At 34.4% G+C, this 19386-nt stretch overlaps 3 protein-coding genes and 1 pseudogene across 4 annotated transcripts; 3 read left to right on the forward strand and 1 right to left on the reverse strand.

The window, feature by feature from the left end:
* Positions 1 to 7124: 7124 nt before the first annotated feature.
* On the forward strand, positions 7125 to 9928 carry LOC124836659 (3-ketoacyl-CoA synthase 11 pseudogene; annotated as a pseudogene). Its single transcript, XR_015784092.1, has 2 exons — positions 7125 to 7531; positions 8157 to 9928. The product of XR_015784092.1 is annotated as a 3-ketoacyl-CoA synthase 11 pseudogene (transcript).
* Positions 9929 to 12899: 2971 nt separating this feature from the next.
* LOC148203360 (serine/threonine-protein phosphatase 7 long form homolog) lies at positions 12900 to 13484 on the forward strand. Its single transcript, XM_088107592.1, has one exon. The coding sequence runs from the start codon at positions 12900 to 12902 to the stop codon at positions 13482 to 13484; it is 585 nt and encodes a 194-aa protein (XP_087963718.1).
* Positions 13485 to 13622: 138 nt separating this feature from the next.
* On the reverse strand, positions 13623 to 15657 carry LOC148203361 (uncharacterized). Its single transcript, XM_088107593.1, has 5 exons — positions 15624 to 15657; positions 15106 to 15219; positions 13999 to 14612; positions 13787 to 13911; positions 13623 to 13677 (listed from the first exon to the last, which is right to left on the reverse strand). The coding sequence occupies exons 1-5, from the start codon at positions 15655 to 15657 to the stop codon at positions 13623 to 13625; spliced, it is 942 nt and encodes a 313-aa protein (XP_087963719.1).
* Positions 15658 to 16744: 1087 nt separating this feature from the next.
* Positions 16745 to 18796, forward strand: HTA9 (histone H2A protein 9). The gene is made up of 2 exons (XM_047311836.2): positions 16745 to 17003; positions 18274 to 18796. The coding sequence occupies exons 1-2, from the start codon at positions 16896 to 16898 to the stop codon at positions 18568 to 18570; spliced, it is 405 nt and encodes a 134-aa protein (XP_047167792.1). The 5' UTR covers positions 16745 to 16895; the 3' UTR covers positions 18571 to 18796.
* The last annotated feature ends 590 nt before the right edge of the window (positions 18797 to 19386 follow it).

Genomic DNA, 19386 nt, shown 5'->3' on the forward strand with positions numbered 1-19386 from the left:
GTGATTCAAGTTCGTAACCTATTTGATAGTGGGCCTATATCTATATTCAAGACCCAGTAGACAACTGCTAATTCATTAAGGCAGTTTCCTGCACCTCCATAAAAAAAGACACCTCATTTTTATTTTTATTTTTGGATTGGACAATCTTGTAATTCAAAAATTACTTATAAATTGTGTAATCTAGAAGTCAAAATTAATTAGGATTAAGAAAATAATAGTTTCTAGATTGTATAATTTGAAAGTCATTTGACTTTTGAATTATATAATCTAGAAATTATTTTTGAATTACTTAATTTAAAATTTATTTTTAATTTTTAAATTACATAAATTGAAAATCAATTTTAAGTTCTGCATTTACAGTTCTAAAAAGAAATGGGGGAAGTAACTAAGTATGAAAGTCATGAAAAGTTCTGAGAACATCATAGAATAACCTTTGAATAATGTTTGGTCAAGAAAAATGGCTCTTTGCCATTCCAAACGCCAATGCTTTAGAGCCATTGATGTCACCCACTTGGCATAGGCGTATATTTTGTAAAAAAGCAACCATAATTTGAGTTACAGTTAAGAATTAATTTATTCCCACTCTTTAATATCTTTGCTTTATTTTCTTTCAATTCAACGGATCCAATAAATACCTTATTTTTTATAGTTACATTAAATGAAAATAAAAGTAATTAATTTATAAAGAGTAAGTTATTATTGGATAAACACTCCTTGTTACAAAATTATGAGAAGGAAAATTATAAATTAACCGTTTTAATAATGATGATAACATATTTACAACACTCATCATCACGTACAGTGATAAATTCTGTAGACTTGATAACATAATTGTTAACCTCTATCATACAAATGTAAACGTAACTTGACATACGGGAATAAGATATCAAAAAAGAAAACTAAAAAATTCGAAGCAGAAAGACGAAAGAAAACACTTCAAATGATATTATTATGAATGAGAACAAAGTACAAAAACACTCAATTTGGTTTATAATAAAAGAAAAAAAAATTATATAAAGACATGGAGAAAACCACGTCTGAAATGTGGCAACACAACACGAGCACTCATAGAATCATGCGAGGACCAACTACAACCTCCTTTCCAGATTTAGGAGTACATTAATCATGCCAGCACAATAACATATCCGGCAACCATTATCCTTCTATCAAATTTCTCTATATCACATTTGATTACTCTTATAAATATCATTACAACTTCAACAACCAGGACGATTTTTTAACAACTAGAAATTAATATTTCTTTTATATAGAAAATCAGACTAAACTGCGACCACAACATATAATAAAAATATTTTACCAAACCATAAGTTCTAATACAACTCTAGAAGAAAAAATGCGTCATCGTGAATAACATTAACATTTTTATCCTCGATAATTACCCTACCAATAGATAAATAACATCAACATAAGAATATAACGTGGAAATTTCAAAATCGGAGAAAAATCACAATTATTATTTAATGACAATCAGATAATAATACTATGTGAAAAAATTTACAACACATAAATTACTCTCTGGTGTCCTTTGATTCCAAGTACACCCATACCCTTCAAAGCAAAAATTTAACCTAAATCTTACAACACTTTACTATAAAAGTATAAGAAAAATCAAATACAAACTTAAAGTAATTTTTAACGGGTATTTTAAACCATGAACCTAAAATCCATTATATAATTATTCTCATCACGCCATTGGGACTTATCTTATGTGAGATTTTTCAAAAAAACATATTATTTTTATCAACTCAACACATGACCTCATATTTGTTGAATATTTTGAAAAAGACTAGAAATTAAGCTTTTATTTTCTATCTCAGGTTACCCATAAACTAATGACAAACAAAAGTAACGAATAAACATTTATATTTCTAGAAATACTTTTAAAAGCCGATGAAATTGTTTGAACTAACTATCTATTTCATATAAAACTTGTTTTATGACCAAATAATTTATAAGATTATTAATTGCTCCTTTTAATGTTTTTAAGATTTTCATTCTATCACTTTTCTTTACTTACTTTCGACTTTGAATACAATTTTTTTATTTAATAAGTATCCAAATCTTGATTTGTTAAAAAGTATAAAAAAAATTAAAATCCGAAAATTGAAAGGAAAGACTAAAAAGTGTGTTGAATAAAATGAATTTTGAAGAAAGAGATTAAGTTGAGCTTTATTTAGAAAAAAGAAAAGGTTTCATCTTAACTATTTTTTTATTACTTATTTAATATTTTCACAGAAACACAAGGAAAATATAATTAGCATTTTTAATCATATTATTAATAAGAAGTATTACATGTCTTTAAATAATTAATAGATATTATTTTATCCTTTAACTACCTTACAAGAAAGTACTAAAAAAGGACAAATATACTGGCCTCAAAAACATAAAATACATTCGACACTCACACGTAATAAAAATAAAAAAAGGAATATTAACAGAAAAAAAATATGACAGACAAGTTTAAAATTATTTCTCTTTTAAAAAAACTAATTTTAAATTCCTGCCTTCGAACATATGTATTTTTTATTTTAGAAAATATATATTATATTAACATATATTTATATATTATATTAAAAGATATTTAGAAGTCGAAGAAAATAATAATAATACTTTAAGTTTATAATAAAATTTTGAATAAAATCAATGTGAAAATTATTCATAAGTTTAAAAAGTCAATATATATAAAAATATAAAGGGTAAATTTTGTAAAAATACAAAGAATATAACATATGAAAAAATATAGAGTAAATTTTCTAAAAATAGAAAGAATAGATTATGCAAAAATATGTTGAATATATTCATAATAAATACAAATCATGTATGGATATATTGGTGTGTATTGTTAGATTCGTATAATCAATGCATCAACAATTTTGTCTAATATCTAATGTTAGACTCGTGTAATCATTGTATGGACACACTCATCTAATGTGTATTGTTATACTCATCTAATGTGTATTGTTACACTCATCTAATATGTATGACCAAACTCGTCTAATGTGCATTGCAAAACATATTTAATCAGAGAATAAATAGAGTTGTATAATGTGTATTAATAGACTCTATAATATGTGTATAAAGAGACTTATCTAATGTATATTACTAGACTCGTTTAATTAATGTATGGACAAAGACATATAATGTGTTTAACAAAATTCGTTTAATTAATGGATGGACTGACCTGATGTATATTGTTATACTCATCTAATTAATGCATGAAATGACTTGTTTTATGTTTTATGTAAAAAATATTTGTCTAATTAGTGTATGGATGAACTCGTCTAATGTGTATTGCTAGACTCATCTAATTAGGATATGAACAAATTTGTTTAATGTATATTGCAATATTCATCTAATAAGTGAATGAACATACACATCTAATGTGTATTAATACACTCGTCTAATCTGTGTATGAAATAACTTGTCTAATATATATTGTTAGACTCGTCTAATCAATATATGAATGACTTGTCTAATGTGCATTGCTAGACTGGTTTGATCAATTCAACAACAACTCGTTTAATCAAAGTATTTTTAAACTTATCTAATCAATGTATGGAATGTCATGTCTAATATATTTTTGTTATACTCTTCTAATTAATGTATCTACAGTATCGTCTAATGTGTATTGTTAGACTCATGTAATATTTTTTGCAATATTTGTCTGATAAGTGTATGAAAAGACTTGTTTGATTAATATTTCTAGACCGTCTAATCAATGCATTGACATAATATTTTAATATGCATTGCTAGACTTATCTCATAGGTATATAGACATACTTGTATAATGTGTATTATTAAACTCATATAATCAGTTTATATTCAAACTCGTCTAATGTGTATTGCAAGACTTGTCTAATTAGTTAATGGACAAACTCGTCTAATGTGTATTAATACATTTGTCTAAATTGTGTATGAAAAGACTTTTGTAATTTATTTTGTTAAACTCATCTTATCAATATATGAAAAAACTAATATAGTATTTATTGATAGATTCATCTAGTTAACATATGAATAATATTGTCTAATAAATATTTTAGACTCATCTAATCAATGCATGTAATCAATGCATGTAATGAATCATCTAATAATTTTTTGCTAAACTCCTTCTATTAGAGTATTAATAAAATTGTTTAATAAATATTTATTTAAATTTGGCTAAAATATATTATAAGATTGTCTAATAGATCATCTTACCATTTTTAAGTATATTATTAATAAGAAGTATTACACATCGTTCAGTAATTAATATATATTATTGGTTTAAACCCTCGGATGATCCTCATATTTGTATGGGAATCTCAGTTGGATCCTCATATTTGAAACTGTCTCAATTGGGTCATAATATTTATAAAAATGAGCCAAATTTACCCTATCCGTTAAGTTGTCACAGATGGCGTTAACTTGAGTTGAGCTGTATTTTTTTTATGACATGGCATTCTGGATTAAGGGTGTTGCTCCCTCCACCACGACCCTATACTTCCTCCACCTCCCCACATTATTTTAAATACAATTATATCCTTAAGTTAAAAAGATTTTTACTTTTACCCTATTTTAAATAATTTGAAACCCTAATTTTACTTTCCCAACACCCACCCACGGAACTTTCTTCCCTTTTCCCCATTTCCGTTTCATCTCCCCACCTCCCGCACTTCCATTCCTTTTTCTTCCCAGTTTTTTTTGGTTTGAAAGCTTCCATTGCCATCGTGGTGTGAAGGAGCGTCGCCGTCGTGGTGTGGAGGAACATTGATGAGCGTCTAGAGCATCAACCAACGTGAGGAAGTATACATCAACGGAGGTAACATCCTTCAACGAATGTCCCCTAATAAAACAAACCATAAAATAAAAAATGTAACCTTTAAACGGAGGTGACATCTTCAACGGATGTCAACATCTGTTTAAGGTAAAACGGATGTCGACATCCGTTTTTCCTTAAACGGATGTTGACATCCGTTGAAGGATGTCACCTCCGTTTAAAGGTTACGTTTTTTATTTTAGGGTTTTATTTCAAGGTTTATTCGAATACGCACCTGGAGGAAGCACGACACGCACTGCACCACTCCATGCACTGCACCACGAGAGCGACATTGCACCACGAGAGGGAGACTGCTTGATAATTCTTTCCATCACCACCAACCTTTGCAACTTGTAGTATCTCACATCGACGAAAGAAAGAGAGGAAGAAATATAATATTAAAATGAAAGAAAAGTATTTTACTCATGTACGGGACTAGAATAGGTTATTAGTGAAATAGGTTGTGAATGGATAAAATTAAAAAATAATAACCCTAAAAATAAAATTTTACTGAGGGGCAAAATAGTAAATGGGAGGTGGAGGGAGAAAGGTGTGGTGGTGGAGGGAGCAACACCCTTAAATGAGTGATGTGTTTTAGAATCATCAAATCCACGTGGCGACGGTGCTTCTTCTTCCCTCCAACCACTGATCACCTTTTACCTCTTCTGCTCCTCCGCCCAAGTCGCTTCCTTTCCACTCCCACCCTCAAACCCTCACTCCTCAGACACACACCCTTTCTCCCTCTCAAACTAAAAAATGCCTTTGTCGGGGCGCGTTTCTCGAACTCTTCTTCTGCTCCGACGGAGCGCCTCATCTCCATTGCGGCTTACACTATCCCGTTCTTCAACTCCCTCCAGTACAACCGTTACCTCCTGGCGCAGTACCCTAAGCTTGTCGTCCTCTTCGATCCAATCGTCTCCTTCCTCGCCTTCTACAGATCCATCCCTAACGATGTCGTAGGATGCCTTCACCCTACACACGATGTCGTCGCTGCCTTCACCAGCCACCAAGACGCTGTTTGGAGGTCTACTCGTCAGCCCCAAAATGCAGGAACAGAGCAGAACCACCTGAAATTGTGAGAGCGAAAAACCCAAAACCCAAATCAAACCCTGACCCCAAAATGCAATGCCCATCTACGAAACCACAGGAGAACACAAAACCCCGTGCCGCGAAGACGCCACTATCATGATGCCCATCGCCCTGTAAGAAAGGAGGTTGCGCCTGGCCGTCGAAACCTGCCTCTCCTTCCTGGGAAAACGCACTAGAACGGAGAAGAAGATAAGTGTTTTGCAGGGTCGAACAACAACAAAGAAGAGGGAGAAGGGCGTCTCCCCTCCCTACCGAGACGAATCTGAACCGGAACAAACGGAAGAAAGGAACCTCCCTGTACAGGGACCTTGCACAAGACACAGGAAATAAACGAAAGGGTTGGTCCGCGAACCACAACAACAAAGTTTAGGGAAGTAGCAAAGTTTAAGGAAAAGAATGTCAAAAAATAAATTCCTTCCAGATTAGATTAAACATAAATCTTTGATTATATTAAAACATTTTATATGTTTTCCATTTAATTTTGATCATTCAACACATGACGTCCGAACAACGACGTTTTTGTTCCAGATTGGGGTTTCTGTTCTCACACGATGACGACGTTTTTTAGTTTGAGAGGGAGAAAAGGTGTGTGTTTGGGGGAATGAGGGTTTGAGAGTGGGAGTGGAAAGGAAGCAACTTGGATGGAGGAGCGAAAGAGGTGGTTGGAGGGAAGAAGAAGCAGGGTTGCCATGTGGATTTGATGATTCTAAAACACATCATCCAATCAATTTAATGCACAATGTCACGTCATAAAAAATATATAGCTCAACTCAAATTAACGGCGTCTGGGATAATTTAACGGATAAAATAAAATTGCTTAATTTTACAAATATTATAATCTAATTGAGACAGTTACAAATATAAAGACCCAACTAAAATTTTCATACAAACATGACGATCACAAGAGTGTTTAAACCTGTAAAAGGGTTTAAACCTGTATTATTCTACGAATCCTTTACTACCTTACAAGAAAAGTATTAAAAAGGGATAAATATAGTGGTCTGCAAAACATAAAATACATTCGACACTCACAGCATAATAAAATAGAGGAACATTAACAAAAAGAGAAAAAATATGACAGAGAAGCTTAAAACTATTTCTCTTTTAAAGAAAAAGTTTAGAAGTATTAATTAATGAAAATAAAAGATATAATAAATGAGTTCTAGATTAGGAGGACAGTAGAAGAAATAAATACAATGATAACAACGGTTGGATTTAACGCCAGTGCAGTGACCGTCTCTGATGCGAACGGTCAAAGTCGGACTGCGCCGCCCTTGAAAAACAATGCGAATTCGCTGGCGACGCGTTCCAAAACCCGACATGCAGATTTTGTTTTTGGGCTAGACCTTCCTTCTTTCGAACTTACTTCCCTCCCACCCTTCTTTCTGCTGCCTCCTCTATATATAGATATACCTTGCTATCAGATAATCTTAGAATGTAATATAGGCGCAACTTCGTTACTAATCTCCTTTCATTTCGCCACCCAATCTTTCTCTCTCTAACAATTTTAACTTTACCTCATTTTCAACCACTGATTCAAATCTATTAAGCTATCTCTCTCTAATCCGCTTCTCTCCATTTCACGGGCGACATTGCTGCGTTCTCTGCTGTCTTTGGCCTTTCAAGGTACTGATTTTTTATCTGGGAACTGGGTTTTGTTGCACTCTTGATTTTTTTTTCATGGTTCGTGACACTTTGGGGGTGTCGATTTGTTGATGTGAATGAATAATAGTGTTTAATGTGTACAATCGGATATGGATATGGTTTTCCCTGTTTCGTCTTAAATTCGGATCTGGGTTTACGCAATGGTTTGCTGTAGAAAAGGGATGTTTGAAAACTTGAACTTTGGTTCTGTCGTTTCGATTTCGTTGACTTAAGTGAAAGCAACGAAATTGTTACATGGGTCTTTATTGTGTATTGTTATTAGAAGTTATGAAATTGTTTCATCTCTATATTTTTGTTAGTGATGACAAATTTCTTGTCCGAAAATCTTTTATTTTTAGTGGGATTTTCGTTTAATTTGAATCCAAGATTTTGTTTTTGAGTTATCCAAACCTGATATCTTACTCGTTATTCACTTCAATCTTTGTGTATAAATGCTCATATCAATCTCGTTTTTTCAAAGATTTGAGGAAAAGAATCTTCTTTTGACCTTTTTGTTTTTCAAGCGAAGTTTAGTCTAATGCATAAATGCTGAGTTTGACTGTATCAGGTTATCTAATATTGCTAAATGTGTTGAAATGAAATTCAGAACAGGAAAAATGGCAGAGACAAAACCAGACACACCATTGATGCCACCGTCATCGCGGAACCTTCCAGATTTCAAGAAGTCCGTGAAATTGAAGTACGTGAAACTTGGTTATCATTACCTCATCACTCATGGCATGTACCTCTGTCTTTCCCCTCTGGTGGTGATCATTGCTGCACAGCTCTCAACCTTTTCCGTGAAAGATCTCCATGACATTTGGGAGAATCTACAATACAATTTGATATCCGTCATTCTTTGCTCCACCATGATTGTATTTTTGTCCACACTATACGTAATGACTCGTCCAAGACCCGTGTACCTTGTCAATTTCTCATGTTACAAGCCTGAAGAAGCTCGCAAATGCACAAAGAAGATATTCATGGACCAGTCCAGGAGGAGTGGTTTTTTCACAGAGGAAAATCTTGAATTCCAGCGGAAGATTCTAGAGAGGGCTGGCCTTGGGGAAAGCACATACTTTCCAGAAGCTGTTCTCAATGATCCTCCCAACCCTTCAATGCAAGAGGCAAGAAAAGAGGCCGAGCTTGTCATGTTTGGTGCAATTGATGAGCTTTTTTCCAAGACTTTTGTGAAGCCTAAGGACATTGGAATTCTGATTGTGAATTGCAGCCTCTTCTGCCCCACGCCCTCCCTTTCGGCAATGATCATCAATCATTATAAGCTTAGAGGGAACATAAAAAGCCTCAACCTTGGTGGAATGGGATGCAGTGCAGGTCTCATTTCGATTGATCTTGCTAAGGACCTTCTCCAAGTACACCCCAATTCCTATGCATTGGTAGTTAGCACAGAAAACATCACCTTGAATTGGTACCCTGGGAATGACCGATCCAAGCTTGTTTCCAATTGTTTGTTCCGTATGGGAGGGGCTGCCATTCTGCTTTCCAACAAAAGCTCTGATAAAAGAAGATCCAAATACCGGCTGGTTGACACAGTTCGCACCAACAAGGCTTCTGATGACAAGTGCTTCGGCTGTGTTATCCAAGAGGAAGATTCTAATGGCAAGGTTGGTGTCACTTTGTCCAAAGATTTGATGGCAGTTGCTGGTGATGCTTTGAAAACAAACATCACCACATTGGGGCCTCTTGTCCTTCCAATGTCCGAACAACTCCTATTCTTTGCCACGTTGGTCGGGAAGAAGCTTTTCAAGATGAAGATCAAGCCTTATATTCCAGACTTCAAGCTGGCTTTTGAGCACTTCTGCATCCATGCCGGAGGCAGAGCCGTGTTGGATGAACTTGAGAAGAACTTGCAGCTGTCTACTTGGCATATGGAGCCATCAAGGATGACACTTTACCGTTTTGGAAACACCTCGAGCAGTTCTCTTTGGTATGAATTGGCTTACACAGAAGCGAAAGGGAGGATGAGGAAGGGCGATAGAACATGGCAGATAGCATTCGGTTCTGGATTCAAGTGCAACAGTGCAGTGTGGAAGGCTCTGAGGACCATCAACCCTGCCAAAGAGAAAAACCCTTGGATGGATGAGATCCACAGTTTCCCAGTTGAAGTACCAAGGATTTCATCCTTCTAGACAAATGCAGTTTTCAGTATTTTTGGGTCAAAATTAGGTGGTAACTGTTCAAGTGCTGGAAGCTTGGAGCATAGATTTTGTTTTATATTAAATCTATTTTAGTCAAAGGTTGAAGCAAGAGAGGTTTGGACTTTGGTAGTGCAATGTAATTAAAATCCTGTTCTGTGTTTCTATAATACATTTACAATTCTTTCCATGAATGGAAAAAGAAAAAAATTCTTATTCTTTAGTCATGAGCTCCTTGCTGCTTTCAAAGTGTTCATATAAATACATTAAAGAAAAAGTTAATATTATTAGAATATTCCATGATAAGCAAAAGTATTCTCTAAAATAAACACTCAACGTTAGAGAAATTCATTGTATGATTTTTTGACTCGCTCATCATCAATTGGTCTTTTTGAGAGAGGACAAATTTATTCACAACCCTCTTAGGAGACGGATATATAAAGAAAAAATTAAATCAGTTTTTCTATAAACTAAAATTAGTATATACATAAACGAAAATTAGTTCATGTTTAAACTGAAACTAGTTTATGAATACGCTAATTTCCACAAATTTTTCTCTTTTACAAATTTTATTTTAACTTGTACATACGTTACTTTTGATTTTATTTTATTTTAAATATTAAATATTTTTTATACTTTTTTTCACATATTAAAAAAATTAAGATATTGTATTTAATATAAAACAATAAATTACTGGCTAATGACATTGTTATTTTATATTAACAATTAAATTCATGTTGTTAACATATAAAAATAAATAATTAAAATAACGGGATAAGATAACAATCATATTATTATGTTAATAGAAAAATTAAAGAATAATAATCTAATTAAAAAATATAAAAGTTTTATATATTCAATAAAAAAAATTTATTAGGAACTCAATTAAAAATATTTAAATTTATAAAAGACTTAAAACTTAATTATGTTTTTTTAGAATAACAATTCAACCTAATTTTTTTTTTTTACTTTTTGTTCTTACATATGACGTAACCAATCATATTTGAAATAACAGAACAGAAGGATGAAATACTCTAATGATGAATTTTCAAAAGAAGTATAAAATATAGTCATTTTACCTTAATAATGAATGAGTCATTCTCCCTGCATCTCACGGCCCTCATCCTGCACCTCCAAAAGAAATTTTAATTCTAACTATGTCCTTGCCACAGTCAACGAGGAGAGAAAAATATTTTGCATTTTTAAAAAGTTTAGTAAAACTTTAACTCTTCTGCCGCATCTCAAACCTTACACCTACACCTCCTTTCCAAAGAGTCTCCTTCCTCTTTTTCTCTCCGTCGTCCTCCTCTCTACCATTGTTGTTTCCCTGTATCTTGTCTTCGCTGCGTTCGTGTCAAGCTTTTTCAGTCGTACTTCGTGTCACGCTACGTTCCTTCGTTGTTTTCCTCACAGATCTGAGGTGTATCTGGCGTCCAGGTTAGTAGCCTTGCATCTGCTATAATTTTGTTTGCTGTAATTTGTGCTTCGTGTTCGGTCACTGGAGCTCGCTGGAGTTGCACGTCCGCAGTTGGAAGTGCAGAAAGGGCACAAAACCGCATTTCGATCTGCGGCAAGGAGAAACACAGTTCGATCTGCGGCAAGCACAAACCGCAGTTCGATCTGCGGCACAGATAAACAACCGCGTTTCGATCTGCGGAAGCGGATAACCGGATTTGGTTTTATTTTTATTAGGTTAGTATAATAATTAAATTTTTTATGTTAGTTGTTATTTTCGTACTATATTATTTATTATGTATTTAATTTTATTTAATTTTTTTAATATTTTTGAAATTTAAATAATAATTAAATTGTTTATTGAAATAAATAATAATTATTATTTTGGATTTATTTGTAATAATTTAATTATTATATATGTAATTTTTTTGGATTTTTATATTACTTTTTATTTGTTTGAATATTTTTGATTACATTATTAATTACTTTTTTGTATATAATATGTTAATAATATAATGGGTTAATAGATATGGTTAAAACTAGAGGTGGACATCATGGTGAGGTTTCATCCTCTCGTAGTGAGCCATCAGATGAAAGAAGACGACCTACGGCATCTGCTCGTAGAAGACGAGTAGAAGAATATCGTGTGGACGTTATTGATGAGCATGATGATGAGGAGCAGGAAGAGTTATTACAGCATGGACATGGTCAGGATGATTACGTTGAAGAGGAGGATATTCAGCAGCAACATGACTGTAGTCAAGAAGAACATGAAGGTGAAGGTGAAGATGAAGATGAAGATGAAGATGAAGCTGAAGATGGTGGATTCCCAGGAGGTCCACATGACACCTCCTTACTTACTCACTATATCCAGCATGTTGCATTTGCCATATGGCAAGGTCGGGTTAGTCATCAACCTAAATTTTAATTGTTTAATAAATGTTACATTTTTTTTATATAATTATGTTTGTATTTAGGATCGAAGGGGGATAAAGGTTGTCACCCATGGCAAAAAATTGAAGCATTTTGGAATGTATCATGAGGCCATTGAGCCTTATATCTTCATGTCGGGGTTGAGTTGTTTAGTGAACCTCTCATACGAGTATGCCGATCATGGATTGATCATTGCCCTTTCGGAGAGGTGGCACGTAGAGACTAATACTTTCCACCTACCGATAGGTGAGATGAGTGTCACATTAGATGACGTTATGAATTTGCTCCACCTACCCATCATGGGACAATTTTGTGAGGTTGAGGAGTTAGAGTATGATGAGGCTCGATCTCATATCATGGAGCTGCTTGGCGTGGACCACGCTAAAGCTTCAGCTGAGATGAAACAGTCACGTGGTCCAAAAGTTAGGCTCAGCTGGCTACGCGAGGTCTACCAGGAGTGCATCCAGCAGGAGCGTTGGGAGTGTGCTGCTCGGGCATACTTGTTGCATCTGCTTGGATGCACAATTTTTACGAATAAGAGTGCGACTCTAATTCGGGTATCGTATCTCCTTCTCTTGCGAGACTTGAATGCTTGTTCGAGATTGCTTGGGGAGTAGCAGCACTTGCACATACATATGAGCAGCTAGGAGATGTTAGCTTCAGTGAGGTCAGACAGATAGCTAGGTATTCCACTCTTCTACAGGTACATTACCATCTTCTAAGTTTATTTTAATATTGTTTGACAATGAAACCCACGATTGAAGTAATGTTTTTTGTAGAGTTGGATATATGAGCACTTTCCTACAATGGGAAGGAGGCAAGTGTCTGAGAGGTACACAAAACTTGATCCACGTGCTTCACGATACATACCCCCGAGGGTGGGTTGGAGTTTGACAGAGGGCCGAACATTTCTGGATGCCCTCACTTATGATGTAGTTATCTGGAATCCATACGTTTCGCACAGACGTACATGCCCATTCATTGCCATAATTATGTACTCGGGATGGATCCGATTAGGCGACATGATTCATCGACATCTACCTGAACGCGTGTTGCGTCAATTTGGTTTTCAACAGAACATACCACGGTCACCTGATAGTCTTCCGATGCCAGACATTCCTATGATTGATCTAAATTGGTTGCGGTATGTAGAGTATGCCATTATTAGTGTCATTGAAGCTCATGAGCCACATGCGTGTGTTGATGGATACATAACGTGGTTTAGGCGGGTGTCGCACTCGTACATCACTCCAGGCAATGACGATGAACGACCTAGTCTTGCACCGTGCATGAGGCGAGACATTCCAGATGACAGGTTGGTGCCTCCAGTTCGTCGTAGACGGTCGGCTGAGCTAGGATTGTTGGTATGTCTGGTATCCAAGTGCGGTTGACATAATCAAAAAATAGAGGCCATGCAGAAGAGGCATACTCAAGACGATGAACATAAGCACTAAACATAGACTGGTCGTCACAATCCATGACATTCTGCCACACTTCCATCAACACATCCACTGACTCAACCTTATCCACTAACATCTTGCATTTGGCTCTAACATTTTTCGCAATGTGGAATGTACATAACATCTGATAAGTCTCCGGAAAGACATTATTAATTGCATTTATCAAAGCAAGGTCTCTGTCAGTGATAATAACGCGTGGACCGCCCTCTGATGTCAATAATAATCCTTTGAACCTTTCCAATGTCCAAGTGAAATTACTTTGGCGTTCACTTGAAAGTAATGCAAAGGCGGCTGTGAATGTCAAACCAGTTGATGTGACTCCCACAATCTCGAGCAACGGAAGTCGATATTTGTTCGTCTTGTACGTCGTATCCATTAAGAAAACAATATTAAAAGAATTGACTAAGTGTATTGAATCGGGATGTGTCCAAAACAAGTCACTTACCACGTCAGAATCGTCCAAACATCTACTTCTCTGGATGTATTTGTCTCTATCTAACAACATCATCAACTGCTGCATTTCAGTTCTAGACCCTCTCAAAGATCGTTTGTACGTGTACCTCGCATTATATATTTGCTTTATCGTGGTCACGTTATCTTCATTATGTTCTTTCAGAGTCAAAAGAATATTTGACGGCTTTACTTGACTATTAGTCATGTCCACAAGAATTGATAGTTCAGCAGCATTTAACCTACCCGCGAAAGGATGACCGACCAAAGTCTCTGCTAATTCATGGTTGTGATAGCCGCACATAACCTTCAACACCCAACCATCTCCTTTAGGTTTACCCCTCAACCTAAACGGACACTCACATTTTCTTGTGCCAGAGAAACTAGGTTGAACATCTGGCTTATACTTCCTATACTTCCCGCTTCTTTCACAGCCTAACAAAATAAATGTCTTTCTACCAGCTTCACCAGTTGCTGTGTCAGATCTTATAGTGACGACAACAAATCCAAGATCAAATGCAATCTTTCGAACCCATTCAATTAAATCGGCGCGTGTTGGGAATATTTTATCAGTGAAAAATTGATCTGTGTAATCACCCTCACCCACTTCTTTTAAAGAATAAGAAAACTCCGATATAAAGATTTATTAAATTACAAATAAAAAATTCAAAAACACTGCCTAATAAAAAATTCATATTCATCTTTCAACATAAAAATCAACTAACCTAAATATTATTAAAGAGGTATTTCCAATTCATTCTTTGAGTAATAATACACTGCCTAATGACTAAGCATAATCCATGAACAAAAAATTTAAAATAAAAAATCATAACATAAAACAAGAAATTTAAATAAAAAATAATAACATAATAAAAAAACATAAAAAAAAGCATTGCAGGAATATAACTAAAAAATCATTAAATAAAAAAAACATGCATGAAATAAAGAAAAAAAAATTAAACAAAAAAAGCATGCATGAAATAAAATAAAAAAATACATATCACAAACCACACTTCAAAGTGCGACTACAAAATAAAAAACGCACTTCGAAGTGCGGCCACTGCTTTCCGCACCTCGAAGTGCAGTTACGAGATTCGTGTACCTGTCTTCTTCCTCTCGTCGAACAATGTCACAGTGTCTTCTTCCTCTCGCCGAACAATGTCACAGCAGATCTCCAAATCTCCCAACAAACCCAGCACTACCACCACCCGAGAATCTTAACCACCAACTCAATCCAACTCAATACACAGTAAAGAAGTGAAGAAAAATAATAATGCTTGCTACAGTAAAAACGAAGAACAGGGCGCACCTGAGGGTTTATACCAAAAAAATATTTTTGTGGTTGGCAGTTAGGAAAATGGTTGATGGTTAACAAAAATAAATTCATTAATTTAAGTTTTGACTTTTTATTAAATGAAGGACAAAGAAGTAAATTTGAGAGTGCAGGATGAAGACAGTGAGGTGTAGGAAGAATCAGTCATGATGAATATTCAATTTGAGTTACTTGTTACTTATACACGACGTCCCCATATGTTAGACACTTTTCCCTATGATTGAATGTTATGTTTTCGAAACTTCAATGAAATAATATAATAACCTTTTGAGGACAAGGGTCATCACCGATAAGCATTTCTATCGTAGGATTAATCACCATTATTTTCACCATCCTAACAACTACTACCAATTTATTCTATACTATACCACTTCATTAATTTTTTTGGAGAAAATATATAATGTAAATTTTGTAAAAATATAGATGTTCTTGTTATTATATATATTCAAATTTGGCTATGAAGAAAGATAAGAGATAATCAAATTAAAATTTTAAATTAGATATTTATATTTGATATATATTAATTGTTAAAATTAGTGAACTAATTTTCTTTTTAGACCCTTCAAAATTGAAAGGTTACAAAAAAAAGTTATATAATGTAAAAAATTGAAAATGATAGCAGTTTCTTTAATATTTCATTTCAAATTTACCAATAATATCACTGTGTCAATTATTTATTTTATTTTATGTTCTTTGTTTCTCAAATAAGTTGCCAAAGTAAAAATATTAACAATGAACATATCAATGTTAAAGTTTGACTTATTTTTATTTATATCCATTATATTTACTCTTGTCTATTAAAATTGCTTAAGAGATTCTAATCATATTACACTTACGTTTTGAGAATTATTTAGTTACGTTTAAAGTACTATTTTTTAGAGATATGTTTCAGATTAGCATAATTTGGATTTATATTTTTGAAATGTAACTTATTTAAGTTTTTTCTATAGTTTTGTTTAAAAACATATAAAATAAAATTTAAAAAATATTTCATGGAAAACTTACAAATTTAAAATTAATCTATAGTATTTTCGAAACTGGGTACTCAAAGAGATATATAACACATACATATTTTTTTTATTAGACAAATAACAAATAAATAACTACTAACTATATCCACTACCATTCCTATTTACCATTATTAAAATAACATCCCAAACTGCTACGAATATATAATATTATAACGCATTTCGTTAAACACTGCCCGAGTTTTATCCAATTTAATTATAGGGCTAACTTTTAATTCGGTTTTTAAGAAGGTCGGATTGGTCAATTCGGCTAAAGCTTTAAAACACCAGTTTACGGTGAAAATGAGTAAATACTCTTAAATATGGGGTGGCGATGTAATTAGAAGAAAGTTGGAGGATCAGCGAATGCGTGTGTGGAAAAAATAAATAAATAAAGAAGCGTGGTAGGAAGGACCAAGAAACAACCTCAAATCCCTTTCCTCTGTCGATTAGAGATTACCTTCGTCGGAGTCTGAGACCTGCCTTCATCTTCTCTCTCTATCTTTCTCTCTCCTCTCAGCGCAACACCTCGTACTGTTTTGGCGGTAAAAGATGTCGGGGAAAGGGGCGAAGGGGTTGATCACCGGCAAAACCTCTGCCGCCAACAAAGATAAGGACAAAAAGAAGCCGATTTCACGTTCTTCTCGTGCCGGCCTTCAGGTTCTCAGATCTCCCTTCCTTTCTCATTCCTTTACCTCTTCCGATTCCCTCGTAGCCCTACAAAATCTCCACGCACTCATTCTGTAAATTCTTTTCTTTTCTTAACCCTCGTTATTGGGGTAACGCAATGTGAGCCATTTGTTGTCGGGTCTCGTAGATGTTAGCTGTGCTTTTCCCGTAGGATAATTTTACCAGCGGGTGAGGAAGAAAAAAAAAATCAAATGTTGGTGTTTTTTTTTCTTTGAAAGTTTTTATTTTTCTTTTTCTTTTTTCTTTAGTTATCTGGAAGGTTTAATGCGAGTGTACTAAGTTAGTGAGTTTGATTGCAGCGTACTCGTTCATGACCACATGTTGGAGACTTTAACCTCGCTTTAGAATAGGGTTTTGCCATATGCTGTCCCCGATGTTGTGCCACTAGAATGAAAATGTTTTATATTTTTTTATCTGTATTGTTAGAGTGATTTCGTCATCGAACAGTATTACTCTTCATTTCTCTTGAATGTCAAACTTTTAATGCATTTAAATTTTGTTGGTGTGATTAAGTCGGGAATATACCTCTTTGTTGTTGTTATTTTGACATTTTAGTCAGTGTTGAGTCTATGTAAATTTTGACTGACTTTTGCTATGTAAACACTTGGATTGTTATTTTAAATATGTTGGAGCTGCATCGACATGTAAACGCGTTTATTGCGGCCCATAAGACAACTAGAGTCCAGTTAGACCTGAAAATTTCTACTGTTGATGTTTAGATGTAGGTCGCAATATTGTTTAATCAAAGTTATCCAGAGTCAGATAATTTTGCTTACACATTAGTTTGTTTTGTTTATTTTCCATTTTCAATCATTGTTTGTTATTACAAATGCTTCTAACATTGCCGGCATGGTTCTGAATTGCTACAACCAAAATTTCATATGTTTAGGGAGATTTACCTGGCTATATATTTGGTTTCTCGTCTGTGATTGAGGACACTGTCTTAGGTGTAACCCTTTGATTTAGAAATTGAAATCAGTCCCTTCTTGGTAGCTAGTAGATTGAAGCATGTTAAGTAGGGTCATTTCTCGAAAAGTTTCATAATCACCTTCTGTTTTAATGTGATATGAGTTTTTTACTATAATCTCACCAACCTTTTTAATCTTTTGGCCAAATCATTGTATTTTGATTCACAGAATATGCTAGCGTATAGTTTGTGGGAACTATTGATACATTGGGCTAAGGAGTAGCAAGCTGGTATGTTGTCTTACGTGAGCTTTTTGTATATTGTAATTTGCAGTTTCCAGTTGGTCGTATCCACCGGCTATTGAAGTCTAGGACAACCGCTAATGGTAGAGTTGGGGCTACAGCTGCTGTTTACTCTGCAGCAATCTTGGAGTATCTCACTGCTGAAGTATTGGAGCTGGCAGGAAATGCTAGCAAGGATCTCAAGGTCAAACGTATCACTCCCCGGCATTTACAGCTAGCCATTCGTGGGGATGAAGAGCTGGATACCCTGATAAAAGGAACGATTGCTGGAGGAGGAGTGATTCCTCACATTCACAAGTCTCTTATCAACAAGTCTTCTAAGGAGTAGATCCCTAGTGCATAATAGCTGCTTCATGTGAAATTTCTCTCTACTAATTGTGTATTTGTTGCATGCACTTGATAAATCAGTAGGACCTTCTATTTAAGACTGAGTTGCTGTTGTTGATCATGGAGATAATGTTTAGTCTTTCTCTTCATCAATTTAGTATGTCTCAATCACTTCAAATCTTAATTGAGGATAATCCGGTCTGATAATTTGAGTTATTGTTACTCTACTAATTGTGCATTTGTTGCATGAACATGAAAAAAGGACCTTCTATATAAGACTGTGTTGCTGTTGTTGGTCGTGGAGGTAGTCTTCGTTTTTCTGTTTATCAATTTAGTATGTCACTAATCACTATCACTGAAAATCTTAATTGAGGATAATTCAGTATGATGATTTGAAATATTGTTACATTCAACCTGTGTTTAGCATTGCATCTTATAATACTTGTATCTGATGTCCATCCCAACCATGCTAGTAGGCTTGTGGATGTTAAGGTTGTTTATCTCAATTTGGTCTCCTGGTATTTGGGTTGGCATAAAGGATTAAACTTATTGAAATAGTTTTGGTAAGCAACATCATTATGGCAATGGTAGTAATCATAGTATTGTAGTGATGGCTGTTGGCATGTCGTCTATGATTGTGACATGTTATGTGGCTATATGGGACTGCTTTTGTTGATATATCAGGCTAACAGCGTAGCAGTGCAGCAATGAAGGAGTTGTGATATGGTACTTTTTTAGATGCGGGAGTGTTGTCATAATTCTATATGATGGTTTGGATAATGGTTAGATTCAACCAGAGATCTATTTTTTTATTTGA

This window comes from Vigna umbellata, chromosome 2 (assembly GCF_029865625.1).
Source record: "Vigna umbellata cultivar VRB3 chromosome 2, Vumbellata_1.0, whole genome shotgun sequence".
Classification (NCBI taxonomy): Eukaryota; Viridiplantae; Streptophyta; class Magnoliopsida; order Fabales; family Fabaceae; genus Vigna; species Vigna umbellata.

Excerpts from the sequence above, each read along its gene's own strand:
- LOC148203360 (XM_088107592.1), top strand. The coding sequence starts at position 12,900 with ATGGGAAGGAGGCAAGTGTCTGAGAGGTACACAAAACTTGATCCACGT.
- LOC148203361 (XM_088107593.1), bottom strand. The coding sequence starts at position 15,657 with ATGGTGATTAATCCTACGATAGAAATGCTTATCG. Across the intron at positions 15,220-15,623 it reads TACGATAGAAATGCTTATCG|ATTCTCGGGTGGTGGTAGTG; the intron begins GTGATGACCCTT and ends TTGGTGGTTAAG. Across the intron at positions 14,613-15,105 it reads CGACGAGAGGAAGAAGACAG|AAGTGGGTGAGGGTGATTAC; the intron begins GTACACGAATCT and ends ATTCTTTAAAAG.
- HTA9 (XM_047311836.2), top strand. The coding sequence starts at position 16,896 with ATGTCGGGGAAAGGGGCGAAGGGGTTGATCACCGGCAAAACCTCTGCC. Across the intron at positions 17,004-18,273 it reads CTTCTCGTGCCGGCCTTCAG|TTTCCAGTTGGTCGTATCCA; the intron begins GTTCTCAGATCT and ends TGTAATTTGCAG.